We start from the raw sequence: 11220 nt of genomic DNA on the forward strand, positions 1-11220 counted from the left end.
AAGTATTTTCTAGTTAAAGTATATGCCTTAGGGCTAAGGCCTCCTTTATAGGAATAAAGAGCTGATGGGGGGACGGCAAATGGTTCTCCGGACTCTGCTAAAAGAATGCCTGGGGCTGGATTCCCTAGCTCCCCCCACTCCCCAGTCCTCACCACACCGAGACCTGGAGTCCTCAACGTACCACTTACAAGAAGACTATGTAACATCTCTGTTTTCTTATCCATAAAACGTAGGTAAAAACAATGCGTACCCTACAGAGTTGATAGAGGATTAAATGAAATTACAAACATGCAAAAATATCGCATAAACCACAAATGTTACTGATTACCTATCTTACATGCGTGTTAGTTAGTATTAGGAATTTGGAGGCAGGCAGGAGGGAAAGCAGCCTCTGTGCTGCAGCCACAGAACTGGAGCTTCACCATCCCAGCAACATGCCAAACCATGCAGCTCAGCCAGGTGCCCCGTTCCTGGGCCAACCGCGGGTCTGCATGGACTGATGTGACTTATGGCTTCCCTCCTTAACAAAGAGAGCGGTGTCCTAATGTTTGTTTGATTTGCCAAGATCAAGTAGAAATGAGAATCTTAGATGTGACAGAAACATTAGAAAGGCTCTAATTATATCCCTCTTTTCATAGATAAGACAACCAAAAATGCTGATACGACATGTAAACAGAATGAAAAATAATGACTGAAAATATATTACTGTTGACTTAGTAATGGTAAGGGTCAAACATCTGATATAACGTTAGACACATTTTCTTTGGCATAATTACCATTGGGTTAGAGTCTTTCTTATGAGAGCAGCCAGAGGCATCCTCTGCTTCTTGTGATGTTAGGAACTTGCAACAGGACTCCTGGGCCAGAGGGTTCTGAAAAGTTGCTTCCTCCAGATCGTTACTTGTGATAGTACCACCTGCTTCCTTGATTTCAACCTAAAAAAGCAAACGTTATTTTAGAAATCACATTTTAGACATTGTACTTTACAGTTGCATAATACAGAAAATTCTTTGTAGAAGTTACATTTTTAAAGTAAAGAGCAGCCTTACTCTTAGTGTCCTCTCTTCCCGACTATTATTCTCTCTCTGGGGCAGCAAGATGGGGTGACAAGTCCTCTGACCAGCCTCACTGGGGATCAAGGACCCCGAGGACAAGGACCATCTGCCCACGAGGTGTGGAGATGTGACTTTGATGTGGCCCTCTTGCTGCTTCAAAAACACAGTATAAGTAACTTGAGAAGATTCTGCAGTTGGCCAGCTGCCCCTTGAGCTCCTCGACAGCCCCTACTCCAAAGGAGCTGGCTGCCTCGTGAGACCTTCCTTAAAACCGTGTGAAACGGTGCTCCTTTATTGACACTTTCGGAGCACACTCATTAGGTTGTATTAATGTTCTAGTCTATTGTTTGGCTTTTTCATCAAGAAGACTGACATCCTTGCTGAAGTTTTAGTAACATTTATATTGTAACTTACAATGTATTTAGAGTAATGTTTATAATTATATAGTAGAGCTTCCCTAACTGAATGGTAGGACAATAATTAACATGCAAACAGTGAGGGTAGGAAATAACTGCCAACTTTAACTTTGTTTTTAAGCTATCCTCTGCCACCACTCAGTGACACACCAGCAAAATTACCAAAAAGAGGGAGAGATACCAATGATGTTACTGAAAATCAACAGAATTTAAAAAACTAAAAAGTCTCGATGATTAAAAAAATGATAACCATTAGATTTAAGTGTTTTAAAATCAGGGTGCTTCTTTTTAAGATTTGATAATGTGCAGAGGATTGGGAAGCAGCAGTCAACCTACACTCACATCATCTCTCCCCCTCCTTAACCTCCACTTACCCAGACTGCCTATTAGAGAGTACAGGTGAGTTTCCCCAGAGGCCAGGAGGCAGGTCATAAAGTCCTTCAAAGAAGAGTGATTCTACGGTAACATTCTGAAGACCTCATATAAAATCACAGCACAGATAACTATCTTTCAAAGTGTGGGTGTTGACTCCAAACTTGGAGATCGTCTAACTTAAAATCTGGGATCTAAACAATTAATAGTTTTCATGGACTGCCAAATCCCTTAGCACAGCGGACTAGCATCTAGGTATAAATCTTTCAAAAGACAGAGGAAAGTTTAGCTATATTTCAAGTTATAACTTTATTTAGATATTTCAAATTTTATAGAAACGTAGAAAGTTTTCAATTTTCCTCTGCTTTCTGCTTTGGGGAATTTGTCATGTACACATCATCAAAGTTTATTTTTATTTTTAAAATTTATTTATTTATTTATTTTGGCTGTGCCGGGTCTTAGTTGTGGCACGCGGGATCTTTGTTGTGGCGTTGGAACTCTTAGTTTCGGCAGGTATGTGAGATCTAGTTCCCCAAGCATGGATGGAACCCAAGCGCCCTGCATTGGGAGCACAGAGTCTTACCCACTGGACGACCAGGGAAGTCCCACATCATCAAAGTTTAGATTTAACTTATCTCCCTGTAATTAACAAATACTTATACAGTAAATATATCAATTCCTCAGCCCCATGCAACTGGTATCTGAACTACTTACAGTATAGTATAATCCTACTTTTAAAGAATAAACAGAGGTCAATATGTGGGAATGAATTTCTAGAAAAAGGAAATTAGCAATTGACCCTGAATATTTACTGAAAAATTATTCCACTCTGTTTAAAAGACAAACATGTCCATGCTAAATCTTTTTCATTTTATTAATGAATTAGGAAATTGTCAATAAAAATTCAAAAAACCAAAGAAATATCATCCAAATAGACTCTCCTTTATTTTGTTAAACTTGAATTACATTTAAAGGGAATTTACTATTTTAACGTGAGCTAGTTCCTTTCCTGCTCTGGCGAATGCTCACTGAGTCCCCTTGGTACAGGAAGGGAGCCGTGCTAGGACCAAGAGGCAAAAGGTGCTGGGACACACGTTTGGTCTGGTAGCAAAATGGAGTGTCTGACATTTCAAGCCATCTGAAAAAGATTCCGAGGAAGACCTCTGCACCAGCTGAAAGCTGGTGGGACTAGGTATGCTCTATGGTTCCTCTAGGCCTCAGCCTCTCCTCCCCACCTTTTCTGTGCACTAAAGAGCAGTGATTATGCTAAAAGAACACCAGAAAACAGAAATCTAAGCTCCTGCTGCTATGGCTTATGATATGCAAACAAAGTCAGGCTCCAGCCATCTCAACACCAATTCAAAAATGTTCCACAGAAGCTTAATTTATGACTTAACTAAAATGATTTAACAGCTGAGTGATCTAGTTTTCCAAACTAGATCCTTTTGAGGGGCCAATACACATTTCCTTACAGATCCTCTGTTTCCTTTAAAAACTGATTTGTTTAGCTTCAGCAAGAACAGAGCAGAAAAGGGGAATTCCCTGGTGGCCCAGTGGTTAGGACTCTGTGCTTTCACTGCCCAGTGTCCGGGTTCAAACTAAATAGATAAACAAACAAGAACAAAGCAGAAAATTGCCACTAGTTACCCACAGCAAAAGAGGGTAGCTGGCTGACAATTACCATGAATTCATGTAGACTCTGATTTATATTACATATGCTTGAGAAACAACCACTTACTAGCAGAGGGAAGCTCTAACACCTTGATTTCAAGGCTCACCAAACACAAGTACTAACTGTGAGTCCTGGCTGTGAATTACAACCCTTATCAATCTAAAGGGGAAAAAATGTAAAAGGGGAGCACGTGTAGACTCCCACTGCATTTGTTTTCACAGACACTGGGGTTTCTTTCCTAAAGCTGCTTTTAAAACTTTCTAGGGACTTCCCTGGTGGTCCAGTGGTTAGGGCTCTACGCTTGCCCTGTAAGGGGCACGGGTTGGATCCCTGGCTGCAGAGCTAAGCTCCCACATGCCTGGCTGCAACAAAAAAAAAAAAAAAAAAAAAAAAAAAAAATCTACTTGTTTCCCTCCTCTTTTGTTGTATGATCTCTGCTGGGTTAGGCCAGGTTTGAACCAGGGACCAAGGACCTAGTTCACCTTCAGGTAGAATGGCTTGGCTGGGTGATGCATCTCGCGTTTAGCAAGGGATGCGCCCTCTTGGGAATGAGTGAATCCGATCAGGGATGCTACTGACACGAGAAAAATCTTGGGAGAAGCAGGAAGTCTCCCGTCTCCACTAGGGCAGGGGTGCAGGGGGTACTCTGCGACGTGGATCTTACTGGAATCACGCGGACGCCGGGGTGGGCGGCTCCTTCCCTGGCCCAGGCGCCCAGGGGCCCGACGGCAGGACTCCTGTGCGGGGTCAGCAGGGAGGACAGGAAGTGGAGGTTGTAGGCGTGCGGCTGCCCGGCGGCGGGAAGAACGGCGTCTTCCAGGGGATGGAGCTTGGGAAGACTCGGGTACTCCCCGAGCGTTTCCTCATCTTCGTTCTCATCCACCAGCAGCTCCACTTTGACTTTGCCGCTGCAGTCCCCGCCGAGCGGGGCGTTGAAGGCGTGCAGCGGGGGCTCTTTGGGGTCCGCGGAGCCCAGGTACGCGTCTTGGAAGACGTGGAACTCGTCTTCCTCGTTCTTCACCGCCACCGGGGTTTTCAGGGGAAGGTTTTCAGGAACAAACTGACTCTCGGCGCTGAAAAGGTCTGTCACCATCTCGTCTTCGGGGCTGGACATGCCGCCCAGCAGAGGGGCCTCTTCCATGTCCACTGGGGGCACCCGGGCCCGGGCATCGCCCCGCACCCGGCGCGAGGGGGATCCGGCGGGAACCGCGCACCTGCAACAACGCGGCCCAGTCAGGCGGCGGCCCCCACCCGCCCCGGCCGCCGACCCGGGGTGCCCGCCGCTCCCGGAGATCTGACCCGGGGGGGCCCGCCGCTCTCGAGAGGCCGGCCTAGGCGGCCCGCCCCTCCCTCGGCGAGGCCGACCGGCGAAGGGGCCCTGCTGGCCCGACCGGCCGACTGGGGCTGAAAGGGGCGGGGGTCCGTTATTCCCGAGGACCTGGACGCCCCGCCGCCCCTGACGGGGACGACTGGAGAGGGAGTCCCGCCGCCCCCTCGAGGTTGACTAGGGGGCCCAAAGTCCCCCTCCCCTCCGCAGACCCGAGGCCGGGCCGGGGACCGCGGGGAAGCCCGACGGCGGCCGGGGTCTCAGGCACCGGAGGGGAGCCGAGTCAGGCCTCCTCAGACGGCACACCTGTGGCCCCGTGAGCTGGCAGAGCGCCGAGCGCGGGGGCGGGGCCGAGCTACTGGCGGTTGGGGAGGAGGCGGGGACACGGACTGGGGCAGGGCCAGGGGCGAAGCGGAGGCGGGGCTCGCGGAGGTGGGCGGGGCCATGGCGAGGCGGAGGCGGGGCGCGGAGGCGGGGTCAGAGGGTGGGAGGGGTTGGGGGTGATGCGAGGGCGGGGCGCAGAAGTGAGTGGGGGCATGGGCGGGTCCCGGAAGTGCGAGGGGATAAGCAGGGATGGGGGCGGGGGAGGCGGCCCCCGTGACAGTGCTGGAGGGTGGTGGGCGGGGCGAGCTGGGCGGGGTCGGGGCCGGAGGCCAGGGAACGGCCAGGTGAGGGGAGATGGACGGGGAAGGACACTCCCGGTACCAGCAGCTCCAGGCTCAGGTGGGGAACCAGAAGCCCCCAGGCCAGTCTGAGGCCGCGCTGGGTGGGACTCCCTGGCTTGACCTCAGACCTTAATCTTGACCGTGTACTTTTTCTGCCCTCGAGCTCCTCAGGACAGAGCCCGCCCCGCCACGGAGCATCGCGAGTGGGTGGAGGGCCAGGGAAAGGCACATGCAAGTTCCCAACCTAGCGTGCTCTTCCGGTCCTTGGTGCTGGAGTTTGGGAGGAAGACTAGGCGTCTCGTCAATGTAAGCAAACCAAGGACTCCGGACTTTCACTGCCAAGGCCCAGGGTTCAATCCCCGGGTTCAATCCCTGGTTGGGGAACTAAGATCCCTCAAGACCCTCGGCGCGGCCAAAAAAAAAAAAAAAAAAAAAAAAAGTAAGACATTCGCTTTCTAATCTCACTGAAAAAATACGTTCCTAAATCAAACAGTAGTAACCAAGGCACACGAGCACTATGCACTGTTTGGCTGTACACTTAAGCGTTCAAGAAATCGCAAGAAAATTTTGCACAGTTGACAATCCGGAAATTTAAGGCACAGCTTTAAGTTGCTGGGACTTTCTTATCTGAAAAATTATAATGGGACATTAAAAGTTGACATTAGGACTTCCCTGGTGGCACAGTGGTTGAGAATCCGCCTGCCGATGCAGGGGACGCGGGTTCGTGCCCCGGTCCGGGAGGCTCCCACATGCCGCGGAGCGGCTGGGCCCGTGAGGCGTGGCCGCTGAGCCTGCGCGTCCGGAGCCTGTGCTCCGCAACGGGAGAGGCCACAGCGGTGAGAGACCCGCGTACCACACACGCATACACACAAAAAGTTGACATTGAAAGAACATAATGTAATTAAATTCTCACTGTTGGAATTTTCCTACCATGTGAACGACTTAAAATATATTCCCAGCCACTAGTTCACTGCAAACATACTTGCCTTGAAATACTGTCCAGTTCTTGAAGAATTCATTTCCTGTGTGCCTATGCTCTACAGGGCAGGACTCCATAGAAAGCTTTAGTGGCTTCTTCAGATTAAAATTAGGCCAGCTTTTTGCTTTAGTTATACAGAATGTCCTTAATTTAGGAATTTTTTTTATAGTAGGTCCTTGTTGGTTATCTGTTTTAAATATAGCAGTGTGTACATGTCAATTCCAAACTCCCCATCTATCCCTCCCCCACACCCTTCCCCCCAGTAACCATAAATTCCTTCTCTAAGCCTATGAGTCTGTTTCTGTTTTGTAAATAAGTACATTTGTATCATTTTCATTTTTTTAGATTCCACATATAAGCGATTTCATATGATATTTGTCTTTCTCTGACTTACTTTACTTTGTATGATCATCTCCAGGTCCATCCATGTTGCTGCAAATGGCATCATTTCACTCTTTTTAATGTCTGTGTAATATTCCATTGTATATATATGTACCACATCTTCTTTATCCATTCATCTGTCAATGGACATTTAGGATTTTTAAACTTTATGATGGTTGGAAAGTGATATGCATTCAGTAGAAACCATACTTCAAATTTTGAATTTTGCTCTTTTCCCAAGCTAGGGATATGTACGCTCCCTTCTAGTGATACTGGGCAGCTCTCAGACACGCCATCACAAGGATAAACAACCGATACATTTACAACCATTCTGTTTTTCACTTTCAGGACAGTATCAATAAATTCCATGAGATAGTCAACACATTATTATAAAATAGGCTTTGTGTTAGATGATTTTGCCCAACTGTGGGCTAATGTTAGTATTCTGAGCACATTTAAGGTAGGCTAGGCTAAGCTATGATGTTTGGTAGGGTAGGTTTATTAGATACATTTTTGACTTACTGTGGGTTTATCAGGACTTAACCCCATCATAAGTCGATGAAGACCTGTAGAGTACGTAAACCCTCCGACCGAAATAATTAAATATTACAGATAAAGCTGAAGTTCCCTTGGGTTCCATACCGTCCACAATCACACTGCCTTTCAAAGAGGGAATCCCTGTGAAGGCTGCTGTGTATCTTTTCAGCCCTTTCTCTGATCAACATACACATGTACATGTGGATCTCCTTACTCTTAATTTTATGGCTGGAAAAGCCACATCTCTTTGAACTCAGCTGAGTTTGGGGGCAGGCCTGAGAACGCAACTCAGGCTTCCCAAACTGTAGCCAATATAAACTGAAGAACCCAAGTGAAAAACCGTGAAGAGCTTGAATAGCCTGAGAAGCACATCAACCCCCAGGGCGTACCGTTCACTCCTTCACACATCAGACGTTTCTGGCGAGCAGTCCCCATGGGTCAGGCGTGCACGGCCATCTGTGTGAGTCACCACGCAGGGCAGGATCAAAGGCCTGGAACCTTTGAGCACCTGCGGTTCCTAGATGCTCTTCTGGCCCTGCTGGATCGGCCAAGGCCGGCTCTGTCTTGTCATTCAGGCCTCAGCTCAAACCCATTTTTTTTTTTTTTTTTTGCCCCACACAGCTTGCTGGACCTTAGTTCCCTGACCAGGGATGGAACCCGGGCCCCCTGCAGAGGAAGCGAGGAGTCCTAACCACTGGATCGCCAGGGAATTCCCCAAAACCCATTTCTAAATCAGCCTCCTCCCCAAGCCAGCTACTCTTACCACCCCCCCCACCACACACACACATACAAGTGCCCAGGAACCCTTAAGATCCTTTGAGAGGTTTCCTTGGTTCTCAACCTCCTCCCAATGAAATCCGATCTCCACGACAGCCAGAACCTTTTGGGGTCCCCGCTGTATTCCCAGTGCCTAGAACAGAGCTAAGCATACAGTAGGTGTTCAATAAGAACTGTGGAGAAAACAGAATTCATGTATTTAACAGGTATTTATTGAGCACCTATTATGTGTCAGGCACTGTTCTAAGCCCTGGGGCAAGTGGTGAGGATGCACAAATGAACACAGCAAAATCCACAGCCCTTCTTAGCAGCCACCCTTCTCTGTCAGGTGTGTGAATCGAGCGGTGTCCACTCCGCCCAACCCGAGGCCTTTTCTGCATATCTTGGTCCGTCACCTTTGTCCCAAGTGCCTGAGCCTGGTACTTGACCTACAGCCTCCTTATCAGTATAACAAAAGAGACAGAAAGCAATACTGCGGTAGACTGGGATTAATGTTTTTATTAATGATAACATTCATACTGCATTTCTAAGATTTATCCAAAAGAGCATATTGTATTTACATGCAATGGCCAATTCAAGATAACAAATTCAGACCACAGCTCCGTTAAGACTATGGCTTATTCCAAATTCAATTAAATACATCATACTCCTACCTCCTGCTTTCAACATGTACAGTAAAAACCCACTCTTCCTCCTTTTAGGGAATAAAAAATTGCATTGATAACTGCACGGATTAGCAGTGATTACATTTGAGACACTTAAAACCTGAGAGACAAGCCCAAATAAGTCTGAGTGCTAACACGTCTGTGCTCGAATTCACCCATGAATCATAATACAGACTGGTCAGTGGTCAACAGTGTATGATTTCAGTGGTCCTGGCTTCGACTGGAAGCTACGCCTCGCTGAGGCAGAGGGGCTGTACCCCTCACGCCTCCTTGACTACATAACACAGATGAACAGGGCCTTTTGTTGCTGTGGTGGTTAGATGTCCCTTTTTGCTTTTTTTGTCTGTTCTCATTTCTGCTTGCTTTTAAAAGAAAAAAAAAAAAGTCTCTGGCCCATTTAGGTGGGGTTTTTACATCACAACATGTACAGGAATAAAATATGCACGTGCTCTGCAGCAAGCGCCTTCCTCTTGCTCCAGGGTTCGGCCTCGTCACCGTATCCCTGGAGTTCAGAACTCTTAGAGAGGCGAGCCCCACCAGAACATAGTGGTCAGAAAAATAAATACATGATTTTAACAGACGGACAGCTAAGCTTGTCATTACAGCCCAGAGGCAGTGGGTATTATTTCATTCCATGATCCGTTCTTTTTACACCAAATACTGAAGACGATTCAGCGCCTCATCGCTTTTTGGTCAATCACTCGATCAAGGCACGCCCATCCGAAGGGTAGGCTGTGTTAAACCCAGCACCTGTCACCTGTGACATTCTAGGAGGTCACCGATAACCCATCTCCCTCCGTCTCCCTGGAGGTGGGAGTGGGTCTCCTCTCTCACCAGCCGGGATGCCCAACCCTGACCGCCCTGAGGTTTGCTTTTCTCAAGTTTTGTTCCTTCCTCAGGGCCGAAGGTCATGTTCTCCCTGCCACCAGTTCGGGTAAGCAGGAATCCTGAGGCACCCAGGATGTCTGATTTTTCAGTCAGTGCTCCAGACACATAATCTTCGACCATCACATCCCTTGCTCCCCACTTCTGAGGCACGCCCACGTCTTCTTTTGCAGCTTAACGAGGAAGCTTAAGGAAGGCAGTCTGATGGGGGAACGCAGCACAGCTGCCCTCGTCAGGGAACTGGTCCTTCTGGGATACAGGGACACCACAGTAAAATGCCTACATAGGGTTATCCACCCAGTAAGCGGAGGAGTAAGACACCCACAATTCCACCTCAAGACTTTACAAAATAAATCTCTCGTGCGGTCTCCCTTACATTTGGGGCCTTCCGTTTTTAAGGCACTGGGTTTTGAAGAATTGCCAGGTCAGGAAAACTAAAGATGAGACACACTACATGCTCCCAGCATGGAGAGGCAGAGGCAGACGACCAAACTAGACAGTGACAGAGTTGCCACAGGGACAGACTGGGTTCCAAAAGCACAGCTTTTCTTGGTTAGTGCATTGCACGTGCGTTGGCTGTTAACTGCCACCATCTGCAGCTTAAACAATGCTTTTCTCTCGGAAGGAAACAAATGTTTACATTGCTCTGATAAAATTAAATGCCCGTAAGTACCAAGTGTCCAGCGGCCGCCGAGGAAGCGTGCCGGGTCGGTCGTTTCCAACGAGTATGAAGTCACAGCCCCACTCATTCCACAAATCGCTCAACGACAATTTCATCCCTTAAGAAACGCAAGGCGATGGGAAGACCTTGGGGGGGGGACTTCATCCAATGTCCCCCAGGTTAGGACCTGCTTGGAAGGAGTAGGGTTATACTTCATGGGGTGGAGCCTGCCATCTAGAAAAGCAAAAACACCAGACCCTCGAAGGAAAGGAAACGTCTGAGTCTTTTAGAGCAAATTTTCATCCTGAACTACAATCAGGATTCACAGCTATTTTTCATTTGGTTTTTCATCCGAAGAGCTCTTCTTCCTTCCCGGCAGTGCTAAGGGATTTACTTTCTGGAATTGGAGCTGAGCCCGAACAAACTCACGATGTCAAACATTGCTTGTTTCACGTTCTTCCCGAAGCGATGAGAATCCTTTCATTTAAAAACAAAAAACAGAAACAGGTTACAACGTGGAAATTCTCACATTTCAACCCTTTCACTTGTAATCTGACTCGAAGAACTAATATTCCTTTTTGCCAGTTCTCTAAGCTTTGACTTAGTCACTTAATCATTAAGTTATAGCATCTGGAGTGATGTTAAGGGTTAACAAAGATAGCATACAGGGCTTCCCTGGTGGCACAGCGGCTGAGAGTCCGCCTGCCGATGCAGGGGACGCGGGTTCGTGCCCCGGTCCGGGAGGATCCCACATGCCGCGGAGCGGCTGGGCCCGTGAGCCGTGGCCGCTGAGCCTGCGCGTCCGGAGCCTGTGCTCCGCAACGGGAG

General features: G+C 48.1%; 2 protein-coding genes across 2 annotated transcripts in view; both read right to left on the reverse strand.

Annotated features, from left to right (window-relative positions):
• TESMIN (testis expressed metallothionein like protein) overlaps nt 1–4656 on the reverse strand; it is a 39030-nt gene extending 34374 nt beyond the window's left edge. Inside the window, exons 1-2 of the mRNA XM_055091670.1 lie at nt 4180–4656; nt 777–935 (exon numbers count right to left, since the gene is read on the reverse strand). Coding sequence (XP_054947645.1) covers nt 777–935; nt 4180–4656 — 636 coding nt within the window. The remainder of the gene's footprint in view (nt 1–776; nt 936–4179) is intronic.
• A 4005-nt stretch (nt 4657–8661) lies between these two features.
• CPT1A (carnitine palmitoyltransferase 1A) overlaps nt 8662–11220 on the reverse strand; it is a 10010-nt gene continuing 7451 nt past the window's right edge. Inside the window, exon 5 of the mRNA XM_028501492.2 lies at nt 8662–10869. Coding sequence (XP_028357293.1) covers nt 10783–10869 — 87 coding nt within the window. The 3' untranslated portion in view covers nt 8662–10782. The remainder of the gene's footprint in view (nt 10870–11220) is intronic.

The sequence above is a fragment of the Physeter macrocephalus genome, chromosome 16, assembly GCF_002837175.3.
Source record: "Physeter macrocephalus isolate SW-GA chromosome 16, ASM283717v5, whole genome shotgun sequence".
Taxonomy (NCBI): Eukaryota; Metazoa; Chordata; class Mammalia; order Artiodactyla; family Physeteridae; genus Physeter; species Physeter macrocephalus.